Source organism: Gadus macrocephalus, chromosome 7, assembly GCF_031168955.1.
Source record: "Gadus macrocephalus chromosome 7, ASM3116895v1".
NCBI lineage: Eukaryota > Metazoa > Chordata > Actinopteri > Gadiformes > Gadidae > Gadus > Gadus macrocephalus.
In genome coordinates this window covers 11,951,762-11,968,937 of record NC_082388.1, presented here as the reverse complement: position 1 = coordinate 11,968,937, position 17,176 = coordinate 11,951,762, and the positions used below count along the sequence as shown (strand labels likewise).

Sequence of the window (17,176 nt, the reverse complement as noted above, 5' to 3'; positions counted from 1 at the left end):
CTAATCTCTGCAATCCACTTGATGAACAAGTATAAAATTAAGCAATGAATAAATACAAATACTCATTCTTTGATTTGAATTGAACTGCTTTACTTTTATTGTAATAATTAATTATTTACCATGTTGTTATAATTATTGAGAAAACGAGAATACAATGTACGGAATATTGAATAAGTTGACTAATTGAAACAAATTGCATCTATTACATAGTCAAATGAAATGTAAAGATTTACTGTACAGTCCAAATCATTTCAATAAATATTCCAAGTTGATGTTGATGTGAAAATTATTTACAATTCTGAATCACCAAGTTTCAACATCTACAGTATGCCATCTTTGTCATCATATCAGACAGACATTTTAATGGTTATGGACTTCAAATAAGGGAATGGCCAATGGATTCGCAATGGGCTTGCAATGTTCCCAAGCGTGAGGTTACATCACATGACTGAACTCCTTCTCGACTCGTCGAAGCTCAGGGACAGAGTGACTGTTCCACTCCCGAAGCTCACCCTGGGCCTGTGGATCCTGGGCTGGCCTGCGCTGGGCTCACAGTCGTTACCGTTGGTCTTGAGGCTTATGGACGAGGAGGGGGATGAGCCTGAAGACCCGCCGTTGCTGCCTGATCTCTTCCTGGACGCCGTGTTGTGCTTGAGGGTGGCTTTGGCAGCCACTTTGAAGGCGTGCGCCGCGGTGCTGCAGCGGACTTCCTCAATGGTGTTCCTGGAGGGCTTGAAGAGGATGATGTACACCTTGTGGAAGAAGAGGCAAGCCAAAAGGCCGAAGCTGGACGCCAGTATAGCGATCACCTCCACCGCCGACACAAACTTGCCGTAGGTGCTGAAGTACGCCGGGATGAATGAGATCCAAACGATGAAGAATATCAGCATGCTGAACGTGATGAACTTCGCCTCTGTGAAGTTCTCCGGGAGTTTGCGCGATTTGAACGCGAAGAAGAAGCAAATGGCGGCAAGGAGACAGGTGTAGCCGATCAGAAAGCCCAGGGCCATCATGGAGCCCTCGTTGCAGGTGATGAAGATGATCTCATCGATGTCGTGGTTCTTGGAGCTGGCCGGCGGGGCGTTGTAGAGCCAGACCACGCAAATCATCACCTGGACGAAGGTGCACAGGAACACCAGCAAGAACTGCAGGTTCAGGCCCCACCACTTGCGGTGGAGACTGGTGGGGATCTTGGCCTCGAAGACGAGCAGCACGCGGTTGGTCTTGACCAGGATGCAGGAGATGCAGAGGACGAAGCTGATCCCGAAGGCCGGCTGGCGCAGGCGGCACGTCCAGTCCTGGGGTTCGCCGATGAACATAAGAGAGCTGGAGAAGCAGCAGACCAGGGAGAAGAGGAGGAGGTAGGACAGCTCCCGGTTGGTGGCCTTCACGATGGGAGTGTTGCGGAATCGGGCAAACACCCCTAGGACGAAGGCCGTCAGCAAGACTCCCAGCACTGCGAATATTGTCAGGGCTATGCCGAAGGGCTCCGTCCATGCGAGGAACTCGATCTCTTTCAGAAAGCAGAACGTGTGATTCCCGTTGGACCACGAGTTGTTTGGACATTTGGTGCAAACACTGGCATCTGCATGATGGATAAACAAACAAAATCACATGCCCGCCTTCACACTGCCACAGTAACAAGTTGTTATCCAAGATTCAAAACTTTGACTGGTTGTAATAAATCAAATAAAATAAACCAGCAGACAGAAATGTGCAAACAACAAAACAAACAATGAATATCTAGTTATAAAGGCACTTAAATGCAGCAGCAACGGTGTATTCTCTTCAACTACAAGTGAGTGTGAAACAATGGGAGTTTAGGTATTTCATGAATTCATACCTTTATGGTTACTGTATTCTCCATCAGAGCACTCTTTGCATTCAAAACAGCAAGTGGGCTCGCTGTCTATGATGCCCTTTCTGGTGCCTGGGTCGCAGTCCTCACTGCAGTTTGAAAACGGCAGCTGGAGTGTATGATAGCAGAAGAGCATGTGAGTATAGAAATTAGTATACCTGCAGTCACAACACTATCAAACACTGAAAATCTTCCTTAGAGGATCATTATTGTAAAAAATTATAGTTATTAATTTGTTTAATTGTTGACTTACATCACATTCTGGATGAGAGAGAGAGAGAGAGAGAGAGAGAGAGAGAGAGAGAGAGAGAGAGAGAGAGAGAGAGAGAGAGAGAGAGAGAGAGAGAGAGAGAGAGAGAGAGAGAGAGAGGAAGAGGGAGAGAGGAAGAGGGAGAGAGAGTGTAATGGAAAAAATGTGTTTAATTGTTGACTTACATCACATTATGGATGAGAGAGAGAGAGAGAGAGAGAGAGAGAGAGAGAGAGAGAGAGAGAGAGAGAGAGAGAGAGAGAGAGAGATAGATAGAGAGAGAGAGAGAGAGAGAGAGAGAGAGAGAGAGAGAGAGAGAGAGAGAGAGAGAGAGAGAGAGAGAGAGAGAGAGAGAGGGAGAGAGAGTGTAATGGAAAATATTTCCCTAAGTAGGTGAATAACCTCTGTGCTGTATCCATTCCACAGTATCTTGGCATTGTCGATGTAGAGCTTGGATCCCTTTTTGATGTGCATGTTGTAGAAGCCGATCTCCTCAAACACCACGGACGCATCTTCTGTTGACCTATGCCAGTTGATGATGGTGTAGTTCCCCCACATCTCAGCGTTCTCATCAAAGTGTACCTTCTCCCCAATGCTGTCGATGTAATCCAAATGTCTCAGCTGCTTCAGGACCTGTGGAGCAGAGAGCAGTGTGCAATGGATGGAAACTTCAAATGATGAAGCCCTCACATATTTAGCTGCGTCGCCTGTTTTAAGATTACAACTAAGTAAGTGCACTGAACATTAAAATGGTTGATAGATTTTGATAGGGTGCAGGATAGTGTGGTGGCAGGCAGTGAGTATGTTGAGTTCGACTGCCATCTGAAACGTAATGGATTAGATTGCCTCAGTTTACCTGAATAATTGTGCATAATTGAGCAAGAGCCCAACTCTTACCAGCTCCATAAATGTACATTCTAACACCTTCTTGCTCTGTGATGATATGTCCATGTCTGCATTCATTGTTTAACCCATTCCTGCTCCTTCATAACCTGTCTCTGTATTCAATCTGTAACCCTTTTGTAACCCCCTGTCAAATACATATACTCTCTAATCCTAAATGTTCCTTGATGACCCATCAGTCTATCCACTTGCTCTCTCATCACTGCGTCTCCTTACCTGCCACGCCTCCATATCTTTCGTATCTGCGCAGGAGCTGTTAGCGAAAAGCCCTCTGCCAGGGGTGCAGGTGAGTATGTCCTGCAGGGCCTGGGCGATGGAGTAGACGGCCACGTACACGTTGTAGGAGATACGGAGGTGCGTGTAGTCCAGATACGGCGTCTCAGCGCTGGTGATGTCCTCATCGCCCGAGCACAGCGGCCGCGAGCTCTCTGTGCCGTTCTCGCTCTCCTGCAGCCTCAAGCTGTCCTCCAGGTAGCAGTTGAAGGTTTCCTCCCAGAACTCCCGGATGAACTCGTTGTGGCTGACCTTCTTGGGCTGCACCTGCTGGAGGAACTCCTTGAACCCCGGAATATGGCCAGGCCTCAGGGCGAAGCCGATAGTGCCGGCCATGACGTCAAGGTACTCTGGTTTGGCGATCAGCGAGGAGCTGGCCCACGCCTCGCTGGCCAGCCAGAGGCGGTCGGTGATGTTTCTCCTGGCCATCTCCTTGATCAAGGGCTCCACGTCGGGACCACTGGCGAAAACCACGATCACTTTGGCCGTGGAGTTCTCAATGCGGTCCACCAAGGCTTGGATCTCGTGGTCTTCAAAGTACTGTGAGATGAATTCGTTTAGGTGAATGCAGATGTCCCGCTCCTCCATCTCCTTCTCAAACTTCTCGATGCCCGGGCGTCCGTACTCGTCGTCCGAGGCCACGGCGATGACCCAGTTCCACTGGAAGTAGGCGATGATGTCGGCCATGGCAGTGGCCTGGTACTCGTCAGTGGGGATGGTTCTCATGAAGGACTTGTACTGGTTCTTGTTGCTCAGCAACCGGCTGGAGGAAGCATAACTGATCTATAGAATGCATTCAGATTAAGCTACATTTACATCACATTCACAATCGCAAACATTCACATTACATCACATTTCATCCCAGTCTCACACCACAATGTAGTATAGTTATGTTGGTCCAAAGCGGAAAACATAGTAATTTCACAATAATGCCTCAAAATAATGTGAAATTCCTTCCTTTTCTATAAGTCTGCTTCCACGTCACGAGATGTGAGTTTCTGTCTTTGACAACAAACAAGATGGCTGAAGGTGTAAAAAGCAATATTTGGATATAGATTAGACATTAAAATAACAATTTTGAAATGTGCTTCCTATTTATGTATGATGTACCCGACTGTCCTGGATTCTCTTTTATATCAAAGTGGGTCTAATGGACAAGAACAATTATCAATCTAGGGGCTCCAACCCTAAAAGAAGTGACTCATAAAGCCTTAGCATATGCTTCAACTGAAGTTCTTCCCAGACCTAATAGTCCAAAAAAACTATTCAAGAATTTTCAGACTGGGTTGCACGTTCACACACATTCATATTGCATCACATTCACATACATTCACGTTTACAATGACATCATATTTACATCACATAACATAATCGTTCAGCAGACAACTCTATCTAAAATGACTTTGCGAACAATCAAGGCAGACCAACAATGTTGAAGCAAGTGTGAAAGTGTAAGAACATTTCTAAACAAACCAACTGGACACAGTGTAGAGCAGCTCTATGACTCAAGAACACAAAGGTGTCACAAGACTGTGGTCAAGTGTGTAAAAGGAGCTGGTGCTCAACGTAGGAGATGTCCTGAACACAACAGAGAAGTTGTAGTAAATTGAAGGTTTCTGAAGAGATGGGTCATCAATTGTTTATGTTCTACAGAGGGATTATGAAGGTCAAATGGGTGTACTATAGATAATTGGCACACGCAGAAGTGTGCTTGTGATAACAAGATAATATGGAACTACTAGAATTTGACGTTGATTGCCTGGCCCACTGCTGTCATTCTGGCGAGGGTCATCTGACTTAAAAGGGGTCATCATGACAAAACTAGGAGCTGCCAAAGGGAAAGCCTTGGTAAGTAACAGTAAACACAGGGAGTGTGTGTGTCCATAACATTCACAATGGGTCTGTGACATCTTTGTGTGGGTGACGTTTGTGGTTGTTCTGTCCAATATTAACACACAGATCCTCTGTTTCTACCTCTGTCGTGCCACAGCACTCAACCATAACATGTTGATATGAAGATTATTATTATAGGAAAAAACATTAATTCTATGTATGTATGTATTTACGATACATACATAGAATACATACATACATACATACATACATATGTATGTATGTATGTATGTATGTATGTATGTATGTATGTATGTATGTATGTATGTATGCATGTATGTATGTGTGTATGTATGTGTGTATGTATGTATGTATGTATGTATGTATGTATGTATGTATGTATGTATGTATGTATGTATGTATGTATGTATGTATGTATGTATGTATGTATGTATGCATGTATGTATGTATGCATATATATGCATATGTGTGTGTAATTTATCTGTGTATATTGTCTAGTTATATAAATTTTGGCCAATATTTTAGGGCCAAAACATGATCTTGCAGATGGAATTTATTTATTCAATCATGTTCACAAGCACACAGCAGCAGAAGAGATGTTTTCCCCTTATCTAGACGTCCCGGTCATCAAGCGGGGGCGTGTCTGTCAGTATGAGCCGTTTCCCAATGCTCAGATTTGGTTACCAAATCGGAGGGAGTCAGCCCCTATAGAGAGGCTGACAGCATCCAGGGGGAGTGACCGGGCAGGGCTCACCTGAGGGATGTAAAACAGACTCAGGAGGTTGGCCACGGCGGTGGAGACGGCGGAGCCTGACGCCCCCACCACGGCGATGGTGGAGGGGATGTGGTCGGTGCAGTTGCAGAACTCGTCCAGGTTGATGGAGTCCATCTTGTTCTGTGCCACGAAGCTCAGCGTGGCCTCGAGCGCCTTGGACACGGTGTTGCAGGTGTCGTAGATCCTGTAGCCCAGGGTGATGTTGGGCAGGAGGGAGCTGCTGTTGTTGATCTCATCGATGGCGAAGATCATGGCCTGCAGCCAGCGGAAGCCCCTGAAGTTGTACCTGCCAGAGGGACATTTGGGGCCACTGGTTACTAGTTTGTGTTGTTTTTTTTTCAGATGCTTTCATTCCGAGCGACTCCCTGTGAATTCAGATAGCAGCAGGTCAGGTATTAGGCAGGGCATCTTGCTCGAGGGCGCCCACCACAGGGTACTTTGAGGGCCACGGCCATCAAAGTACATTTTTGCTGGGAGTTTAACACCCTCACCCCCTGACAACACTATCCTGTCCCCAAAAGCATGGTCAAAAGTGTGGATTATTTTATTTGACATCCACATGAAACCATATCAATTCAATTGCTGATTGATAGATTGATCCACAGATGGATTTTAAACCAACGAGGGACACGTTACCTCACACACTGAGTGGACTCTGGCCTGGCCGCCAGGTCCTGGTCTTTAGAAGCGACTCCAAAGTGTATGGGGAAGAGACCCCCAAGGAGAATATCCCCGGTCTTCTGTGCTCTCTGATAGGGCCCGTAGGTTGAGGTCAGCTGGACGGACCCCAGGAGCAGCAGATAATAGCCCAGTAAAAACGCCATCCCTTCCTTTGGTCAAACAAAGATTGTATTCCTTCAGAAGCTCCCTGATGGCCTCATTGTGGTCCATAGGTCTGCCTGCGATCTGGTTTGGTCCCGCTCATGGTTGTACGGTTTAAAAAACGCCTGCAGGAACAAGAAAACATTACACGTTTCCATTAAGTGTCTAACATGGGAAAATGCACTTTTCTTTACACTTCGCTGAAACAACAATTCAATTTAGCATCAATGACTTTATACCATTACTATGCATATGCAATAATGGAAATATTAATATAAAATTAACACTATTGTGTTGTATGAATATGTACAATTCCTAAGGGAACCTGTAGGAATGCCCAGTGAATGGCATACAGAGCTTCCTCCAACCCAGTGGTTACCACCAAAGTATTGTACGAATTGTTTTCAAAATATCTTATCGGTTCCTGTCCTTTTCTGCATCATTTTATAGTTATGTCTCCCCCTGGAAGTATGAGCATTAGCCGGTGTTTATATTCCCGTCGTCACCCAGGGCAGCAGATTATACGGACGCTGCTTGAAGTGCCTCAGCTCGCACGTCGAGAGAGGGAGAGAGTCACGCTTGAGTGAGCAGGCTTCCTGCGAGCGATGGGGTCTAGAACGCGCTGGCTTGTAAAAAGCGGTCACCATGGAAAAGTGTGATGGCCGGGCCCTCCATCTGGCTTCTAATCCTGGAAGAAAAAAAAAAACGCTGTGCCGCCGTACGATGGCAGCGGCCATTAAGAGAATATCTGGAGGGCCACTTACTACAAACATAAACATTACAGAGAGATGTTTTTGTGGAAGGATTCCATTTTACACAACCACTTTCTATAATGGTATGCTGAACAAAGTAGAACCGTTATGGAGATGATGATGCACATTGGTTTTCTGTTGGTAAGCCTCTCCAGATATAATAGTGTCCAATTTGTGTGGTGGATTTCATAATCGAGAGATATCCATCAATGTGATGTAGGCACTCCAACTTTCCTGTAGGCCCACATGGACAAATAGAAAAAACACCTAAAAGCCCAATTCTAGCATCATCAAAAGCCAATTGTATTTTCCCAACAAAATGAAATCGTATGATTATGAATATTATAAAGAGCTTTTGAATCTCTATCATAACATTGCTATTATTTTCAAGGTCCAACAATCAACAGCAATTACTTCATTAATACTAGACAGAATATAATTGTATGCGTAACCAGAATAGTACAATCGCCAAAGTCACCAAAAGTCCCCAAATTCCACTTGCTTTAGTTTTAAATAAAATAGTTTCCTTACCAGAATTCTTGAATGTTAATTTAAATACAGCTGTATGAAGTTCAGCACATCTCAGGAGGCCCGTGTCTGATGTGTCCTGTGTGAGTTTCTCAGACAAAGGGAAGACTGGACCTGTTCCGTTAGATGAATCATTAACTGGGAGAGCGCCAGTACATTCCCTTCAGCTAATGAAGTCATTAACCAATCCCAGCTCCTGACTCCATGAGCGACATGGCACCAAAGAGGGGCAGGCTATTTACAAATTGGGTCACATGTTTATTTAACGTCTTTTATTTAGCAATTTACTAGGTTTAAAGTAAGCAAGCTAAAAGCTCAGGCTACAGCAGCCTATAGGGCAACAACTAACACAACGAGACAGCCATAGCAGGAGGAAAGTTATCAAACAGCAGCTAGCAGTGATTATCGTTTTTGGATATGTCATTAATAAGCATACACTTCTTGCTCTAGGGTGCGTAAAGGTAGTGTGCCGAGATTAGGACTCGAACTCAGAAACTTTTCACAGCTGGGAGTTGCATAACTATTGCCACCAATCTACCATACCCACTTGCCTCCATATCTATCTACCTAACTGTGTGTCTGTGTGTCTGTGTGTCTGTGTGTCTGTGTGTCTGTGTGTCTGTGTGTCTGTGTGTCTGTGTGTGTGTCTGTCTGTCTGTCTGTCTGTCTGTCTGTCTGTCTGTCTGCCTGTCTGTCTGTCTGTCTGTCTGTCTGTCTGTCTGTCTGTCTGTCTGTCTGTCTGTCTGTCTGTCTGCCTGCCTGCCTGTCTGTCTGCCTGTCTGTCTGTCCATCTCTCTATCAATCTATCTATCCTTTTATCATTTAGCTATTAATGTTTTTCTTTTTCACTCTCATACTCACTCTCACTCTCACTGCACTCTCTGCCTGTGTGTTGGTCTACAATCACTGCTGGACACTCTCCTGCTGCTAGCATTAATTCATGGTACCGGCACATTTCCAGGGACAAATGGATTGCTCTTAGCGTTCTTCTCACACTCTAATGAGCAAGTCATCAATTTGTTGCTAAGCAGATGTCCCCATCCTAATAAAATCCAATCATGATGTGGACTTCCAGTATCTGGTTAGTAAGAGATCACCTTATTGCAGGAAATGTAAACACTTTAATTTGATGTAATGTGGAAATTATGACAAGGCCTGTGGGATATTGTTTAAAAAAAGTAAAACACATCTACATACTGTAAATTAATCACTGAGTGAATGGTGAATCAAAAGTGGCAAAAAGTAGAAAATTACTTACATAGGATTTTGTTTAAACCAAGTTCATAAACAACCTGTCAAATGAATCCAATCTGTCTTTTTCCAGAAATGGCATGTACACCTGAAATGTAACATAATGTGTCAAAAATGTGGGTACCTCAAGATGTGGGATTTTCGAAGAAGGCAGATAAATGGAAGAGATTTACTCTAAAATAGTCTAGTTTAGAAACTTGGCGACTTACAGCATCATCCAACAGCTCAAAGGTAAGTGTAAACTGCTTCGATGGAACAATTCTTTAATTCAAAAACCTCCCATTTGAATTGTGATACTTTATCATCAAATAATATTTTTCTTTCATTGTTTAAAAAGATCAGACTCAGAGAGGAGAAAGCTCTTTTCAGCGGTAATGAAAGAAATTGGGGAAACATTGGGGAAAGAGGTTTCGGGGCACTTAATTCAGATTAAACTAAAACATTGAAATCAGTTTCTAATGATGATGTTTTGTTTAGTTTTTGATGTTATAATGCTTTGGTGATTTGGACTTTCACATTTAACAAGTCTTTCCACATTAATTAAATTTTCATTCATATTATATTTTATAATAATTTGATATAATCAATATTATCATGTGCCCAAATGGGATTTAAGCATATTTGTCCTTGTCTCAATATTACTTGAGATACCATCTTGTTATGCATACTGCATACTTCTGTTCGATTTTAGTTAGCCTATATTTTTTTAGCTCTTTAAATGCAGTGAATCTACTCTGTCTTTACCTACAAAACTTTGAAAGTAATGAGCCTTAAACCCTAGTTACAGTGTTGAGCACTAAGATTCACGTATATCCTTATGAATAGCCTTAAGGTTGAGATTTAGGGTGATGTTTTTATTTTGGCAATGCTAACTTGGACAATATGTATCTGCAGTGCCCAAGTAACTTTTATGTGTTTATATTTTTGCCTGTATATATTTACTTGCATACAATGTGCTAGGTTTAATTCAAATAATCTGGATTATACATTTTATAACGTTTTACCCTTCCCTCTCTCCTTCTGTGTTACTACTCAAGTTATTGCCCTTACTGTAAAATCTGAATGAATATGAACTATGTAACGCATGTGTGTACTTACAAGAGTTGTGAACATAAACCCTTAGAAATGTATTATTTACCTGGTCCGCTTGGGAATGTTTCTTCTCCGAGGTCAGGTTTGTTTGAACCGTCCATCAATCTGTCCGGTTTATATCCTGAGACGTCATCACAGACTGAAAGGGCTTCACTGGCGCCTTAACCCTTAGAGGTACCACTCAAATACCAGCAAGGAAGAAACCTTAGGGAGAAATACTATGGATCCCTCCTTTCAGGGTGTATGGTACCACTCCTAGGAAGATATTGACCGTGTTTTACACTGTGCATCCGGGAGGCTGATTAAGAGACAGCTGACCTGACTTTTTATGAGTTGATCAGAGTGTCTGGTGGTCGGCTGTTCTACTGGGATGATAACTGGGGTGTTCTGGAGATCAATCTCTACATTGCTTGCGAGTACGTGTCAACTGGATGGATGTTTGGGGCCAGGCAGCAGACTGAACCGTGGCTTATGTTCAGAGCCATGAGTTCCACGTCCTACTCTGCAGGGGGTTAGCTGTGTCCTCACTGTTGATTAGAATGGATACCCTGGCAATGTGAACGGCAAAAAGCTAGGTTCTCTTGTTGTTTAATTTATTTTAATGACATTTTTTAAATATATTTTGCTATTTCCCCTTTCGGCTCCCGGTCTAAACGGCAGTCTACCTACATACCCCCTCAACCAAGACGCCCTAACGCCCTATCTGCATCTCAACGAGAACTACCTGAATTCCACTTGAGCTGCTTTAGATGAACGTGAACGCTAAATACAGATGGTTTTCTGCCAGCATGTCTGGGGCCCAGGTACTGCGGTTCCTGAGGAGCCTGTCCAGGACCAAACCCCTGGAGCCTGAGGGTGAGGAGTCCAACTTCCGGCGTAACCTGACCACGCTGGACCTGGTGGCTCTGGGCGTGGGCAGCACCCTGGGGGCCGGTGTGTACGTGCTGTCGGGGGAGGTGGCGAGGACCGTGTCCGGGCCCAGCATCATCGTCTCCTTCCTGGTGGCCGCCGTCGCGTCTGTCTTTGCGGGGCTGTGTTACGCTGAGTTCGGGGCGCGGGTCCCCAAGACGGGCTCGGCCTACCTGTACAGCTACGTGACGGTCGGGGAGATATGGGCCTTCGTGACGGGCTGGAACCTGCTGCTGTCCTACGTCATCGGTATAGACCTATCTAACATAGATTATGAATCTGAATCCTACTTTTAATATCTGAATTCCCGTAAGCAATGTGAGCACCGTGTCTCTGCACTCACCTGCTGCTCAGGAACGTCCAGCGTGGCCCGGGCCTGGAGTGGAACCTTCGATGACCTCATCGGGAACGCTATCGCCGGATCGCTAAGAAACATGGCCGCCATCGATCTTCCCGGTCTGGCGCCTTACCCAGACTTCTTTGCGGCCGGCCTCATAATGTTACTAGCAGGTATTTGTATACATAGTCTGCTGTAAACATAAGTATCACAACATATATATTTAAGGATGAACTACATCTTTAGAAATGCATTTTTGTAATCAAGGTGAGAGAATGAATGAATATATAACCTAATATACTGTATATCCTAATCAGGCTTTTCAACAGATTTCATATATATCTTTTGGAATTATGAACATGTTTTCAATAAATCAAATGCTGCATATACATGTAATAAACATATGTTTTCTGTTAAAATCAACGTGCTGTGTATCTAGGAATTGTTTTCCCATAATTCAATTCAAAGGTCATTTTCTGCCAACTTTCTTCTCAGGGATTCTTGCGTTTGGAGCCAAAGAGTCTGCTATTGTCAATAAGATCTTCACAGCGCTGAACATCCTGGTGTTGCTGTTTGTGATTATCAGCGGCTTCATAAAGGGGGACATTGATAACTGGTACACCAGTGAGGAGTCCATTCTCAACGAAACACTATATGGGTTTGGAACTTAACCTTTTTACTGAATGAAACACGTGGAAATATTTATCAATATATATTATAGAATATACAATGATATAATTACAATTGCAGGCAATTGTGGTCACATTATAATATAATATATTCAAATATACACTGTATTTTGTATAACATTGTACAATAGTATAAAATAGTATGCAAGTATTTCTGTAATACTATTGGAACCTAAATAATAAATCAATTAATGATTTACGTAGTCGTTAAGGTAATTCATTTATTGGTTAGGAAAGCTGAACTCAATGGATGATTGAATGAAAGCATCCAGGAATCTATCCATCAATGAACCAATAATGACCTCCCTCCCTCTGTGTTCCCCTCAGTACCCTGGCGTTGAATGAAACCAGTAGCTATGGTAAAGGAGGGTTCTTCCCCTTCGGCCTGAATGGAACCATATCAGGGGCAGCGACCTGCTTCTATGCCTTCGTGGGATTCGACTGCATTGCCACAACAGGTCGGTTCATTAAGAAGTCAAGTACTACAATAAAATAACAGGATAGGTAATGCAAAAAGGATGGGCCAGATAGTCTAGTGGTTAATGTGTTAGAATCCCAGGGGTTCTTGGATGAACCCCAAAGTTTCAATTACTCTGTACACATCCTTGAGAAATTTACCCTGACCCCTTCATACTCCATCTGAATCTAATATTTAAAATGATTATGTGTACCCTAATTTCAAATCAAATCCTATCTTTCCTTCACTGAGAGGCTCCTTGGTTAAAAGAGTTTGCTAAATAACCAAAGAGTAAATAAGATTAGATTCAACTTCATTGTCATTGCACAAGGAGGTACTAGTCATCAAAGTGCAGTGCGGCATTTGACAAGGAGTCCAAATAGTGCATGAATAAAACGAGATAGGCGGTATAATATTAATGAGCCACAACACAAACATAACAACAATCAAACCAATCCCTTGACCCCCCCAGGAGAGGAGGTCCAGAACCCCCAGAGGTCCATCCCGCTGGGCATCGTGGCGTCGCTCCTCATCTGCTTCCTGGCGTACTTCGGCGTGTCGGCGGCGTTGACCCTGCTGATGCCCTACTACCTGATCAGCGTCCAGAGCCCGCTCCCTGTGGCCTTCGACTACATCGGCTGGGCGCCGGCCAAGTACGCCGTGGCCGTGGGCTCGCTGTGCGCCCTGTCCACCAGGTGCTGGCTGATGGGAGATGAACACACACACACACACACACACACACACACACACACATAAGCCTTGGGTTGTTTATGTGGAGAAAATACATTATAAATGGATATGTTTCCTATTTATTTATTTATTTTATTAAATATATAATTGCATTTATAAATACATTCCATTATTTATTTAATTGTATGACATTATTATTTAACAATATTAATTTGATTCAATCATATTTATTACATTTTATGATCATTAAGCATTTTATCCAAAGCTTTCAGTAGAATGGCGATCTCGAAGCCTTCTATTTTCTTTAGGTTTGACCACACCTTTGGCCATAAGCGGCCATTTTCCCCAGGGCTACAACCAGTGTCGCCACCAACAGCCAGTTCATCACAATCATAATACTGCAATGTATTCATGAGCATGTTTGGTGGAAGAGGTTTCAATGTGTTGTTGTTGTGTTGTCCCCAGCCTCCTGGGGTCCATGTTCCCCATGCCCCGGGTTCTGTACGCCATGTCCCGGGACGGCCTGCTCTTCAAGGTGCTCAGCAAGTTGAGCGACAGGCAGAGCCCAGTCATTGCTACGCTGGTATCCGGTGCTGTTGCAGGTACACTTTATAGTGTGTGTGTGTGTGTGTCCATGTGTGTGCATGTGTATGTGTAAGTATCTGTGCATGTATGTGATGTGGTTAAGTCTGTTGTAACATTGGGTATAACATTGAAACGCCGCAACATGAATTGTGTATTTGTGTGTGCTTATGCACACGTGTGTATCTGTGTGCTTGTGCGCTGATGTGTGTGTGTGTGTGTGTGTGTGTGTGTGTGTGTGTACGTGTGTGTGCTTACAAGCATGTGTGTGTGTGTGTCTGTGCAGCGTTCATGGCCCTGGTGTTCGACCTGAAGGCCTTGGTGGACTTGATGTCCATTGGAACTCTCTTTGCCTACACTCTTGTAGCCGTGTGTATCCTCATACTAAGGTACTGTCAAACCAAACCTCTTCCACTAGCTGAAATATCAACACTTCAAAAGAATGTGAATATTGAATTGTGTCAATGGTAAATCAGCGATGATAACCTACTATTTGCTTCATTATAACCTATCATGAAGTAGATCATTTGTTAGATTAATGTTTTTGGACATGGAATGTATGACATTTGGAAGATACATGCAAAAATAGACACATGTGACATATGTACGGTACATTGTCCGCATTTAAAGTAATTCATTATTCAAGTCTGATCTATATGAGAAGTGAGATTGATCCCTACTTCATCGACACAGAAATGGCCCTATAACAGCCTGAAGCATGAAGTTATGTTAGAAGTTCTAGTTTGGTAGCATGGTGCATTTGGACGTCACAGACGGAATAAAGCGTGTGATATCCACCCAGGTACCAGGCGGATCTCACTGAGGGCTCGGGTTCCATCCATCCAGAATCCTTCTCTCTGATGAGCACGCTGTCTCCGCCCTCACATGCCACCCCTCGCACCTCCAGCACTGTGTCAATGTTCACCGTCTCCATCAGTAATCTGCCTCCTCATCACCTTGTATTGGGATTTTTGATCTGTTATTCTAACTACATATTATGAATCATATATTTTATTCCATATTATCCTCATCACTTTAATTATTCTTATAAGTCGTGGTGGTATTATGCGTATTGGAATATTGATGATGTTAAACTCCCGAAGACTAACCTTACAAAAGTGTTAAGATATTGTTTAGCATTTAAAATGTATAATAGCTCAAATTTTTACCCCTTACCCTCCCTCTAATTTTACCTCTAATCCCTACATGTCTTTTACCCTGTTTCTTATATATTTCACACTATGTTGCATCATTGGTTCTCTTTTATAATGTGAATCAAGTGGTGTGTACTGGAACCGCTGCATTTCGTTGTGGATCCACAAAATCCATGAATCTCTGTTCCTCCAGTCTTCATAGCCATCGGTATGAGCCTGCTGGTTAGTAAGGGAGGGGACTCCCTACGGAGCCAGGAGTGGTGGAGCCTCCTGGCCCTGACCGGGATCCTGGTGCTCGTGGTGCTGCTGGTCGCTGCCATCTGGAGACAGCCGCAGAACTCCACCACTGCTACCTTCATGGTGCGAGGCGAACCTGTACTGCACCGTACTGCACGTTGTTTTTATTATACTCTCTTCTGTTCATCTCTGCTCTCCTATAATCTATTGGGTTCTGTTGTGTTTTATTGTACTCTGTTTAACTCTGCTCTAATTGACCCGAATCTACTCTGTTTTACTATGATATAAACTAATTGAGTCTACTCTAGTATAATCTATTGGATAATCTACTCAACAGTTCTACTCTAATTGACTTCTTTAATAGGCTACTCTTAATTACTCAACTCTATTCATCATTACATTGCTGTATTCTATTCGAGTCTAATAACCTGTGTTAAGAGGGCTTTTGTTAGAACACTCTCTTTATTCGTTGAGGACTGCTGCATGTTCGGATATCTCTTAAAACAAAACCCGGCCTCTAGCTGTTCTGCTGGTTGTGATAAATGAATAACGCTCCATGTGACCTCCTCTGCGACCCCTCCAGGTTCCCTTCCTGCCCGTGCTTCCCGTCCTCAGCATTTTCGTCAACGTCTACCTCATGATCCAGTTGGGATCCGACACGTGGGCCCGCTACGCCGTGTGGATGGCAGTCGGTATGGGAAGTGAACCGTTAACAACTCACAACAGTGGCTGTGTTAGTGTGAAAAATGATGGGAGTTGTTTATTTTTCCACAGGTCTACTGATCTACTTCTGCTACGGTGTGCAGCACAGTGTGCAGAAAAGAAGGCTTGAAAGCACACAAAATGAAGTCAATATTCAGAACCTCCCTAGAAACTTTGAGTAATGATTTACAGTCTGAGCAGGCTTCAGTGGATTGCAGATGTGAGACGTCATGTGTGCTTTTTATTTGTTGTATCAACTGACTTGCAAGTGGAGGCAGCATGTTTTTCAGGACCAACATCGTTGAATTCTTCCTCCATTTTTAACTATCATGGCCCAAACTTTTTATATTTTTGAAGTAGCCTACATTTTTTATGTAATATTTTTTTTAGCTAACAATAGTATTTCTCAGAGAAAATAATATTGAATTGTTTGGGAATTGTATTCATTTAACTAATTGCATGTTTTTTGAAGTGTATTAAATGCATTAAAATGTTTTGGGATAATATACAAAAGAAAGGGAAAACATTTCATTTAGAATTCTGAGTTATGAGTTTATGATAAAGATGTATTTGATTAAGATATATGTTTAGATTTTAAAATAAATTGGAAGTCAATATTTATCAAGTTAAATAGATTCCTTTTAATTTGCTATTTAAAATGTATTGAGTAACAACTATTAACATTTTGTATTATATGAATCCACAAATGAATAATTCCTATTTTATCTACGACATAGTGGATGGAATGAGCTTGACATGTTGGATTTCAGTTGGAATGTTCATTTGAATGATCAGTGTTTTGAAACAGCTGTTTTATAAAATGCTAAATACTTTTTTTTACATGACAAATTACAGAGGTCTGATTTTGAAATAAACCAATTGGATACTTCAACACAGTAATTTAATATACAAATATAAAAAATCTATGTCGCGCAGCCCCAGACTACCTAGTATGTGAGGTAGGAACTTATAAAGCAGCTTTTGTTTTCATCTGTTAACGTAGCACTCACTACCGTGTAAACATTACGATTCGACCAATGAGAAAACAGCCTGGCTAACCG

At 43.0% G+C, this 17,176-nt stretch overlaps 2 protein-coding genes across 3 annotated transcripts; one reads left to right on the top strand and one right to left on the bottom strand.

Moving 5' to 3' along the window:
- Positions 1–103: 103 nt before the first annotated feature.
- casr (calcium-sensing receptor) lies at positions 104–9,384 on the bottom strand. Of its 2 annotated transcripts, XM_060056773.1 has the most exons (7): positions 8,019–9,384; positions 6,550–6,860; positions 5,893–6,199; positions 3,228–4,067; positions 2,511–2,741; positions 1,844–1,967; positions 104–1,585 (listed from the first exon to the last, which is right to left on the bottom strand). In XM_060056773.1, the coding sequence occupies exons 2-7, from the start codon at positions 6,735–6,737 to the stop codon at positions 441–443; spliced, it is 2,835 nt and encodes a 944-aa protein (XP_059912756.1). In that variant the 5' UTR covers positions 6,738–6,860; positions 8,019–9,384; the 3' UTR covers positions 104–440. The 2 variants fall into 2 exon arrangements, with proteins under 2 accessions (XP_059912756.1, XP_059912757.1); XM_060056774.1 differs by having other exon boundaries at positions 6,550–9,384.
- zgc:175280 (cationic amino acid transporter 2 family protein) lies at positions 9,338–16,746 on the top strand. Its single transcript, XM_060056776.1, has 12 exons — positions 9,338–9,497; positions 11,146–11,516; positions 11,622–11,777; positions 12,100–12,262; positions 12,621–12,751; positions 13,223–13,445; positions 13,906–14,042; positions 14,309–14,411; positions 14,825–14,958; positions 15,370–15,536; positions 15,997–16,105; positions 16,188–16,746. The coding sequence occupies exons 2-12, from the start codon at positions 11,147–11,149 to the stop codon at positions 16,295–16,297; spliced, it is 1,803 nt and encodes a 600-aa protein (XP_059912759.1). The 5' UTR covers positions 9,338–9,497; position 11,146; the 3' UTR covers positions 16,298–16,746.
- The last annotated feature ends 430 nt before the right edge of the window (positions 16,747–17,176 follow it).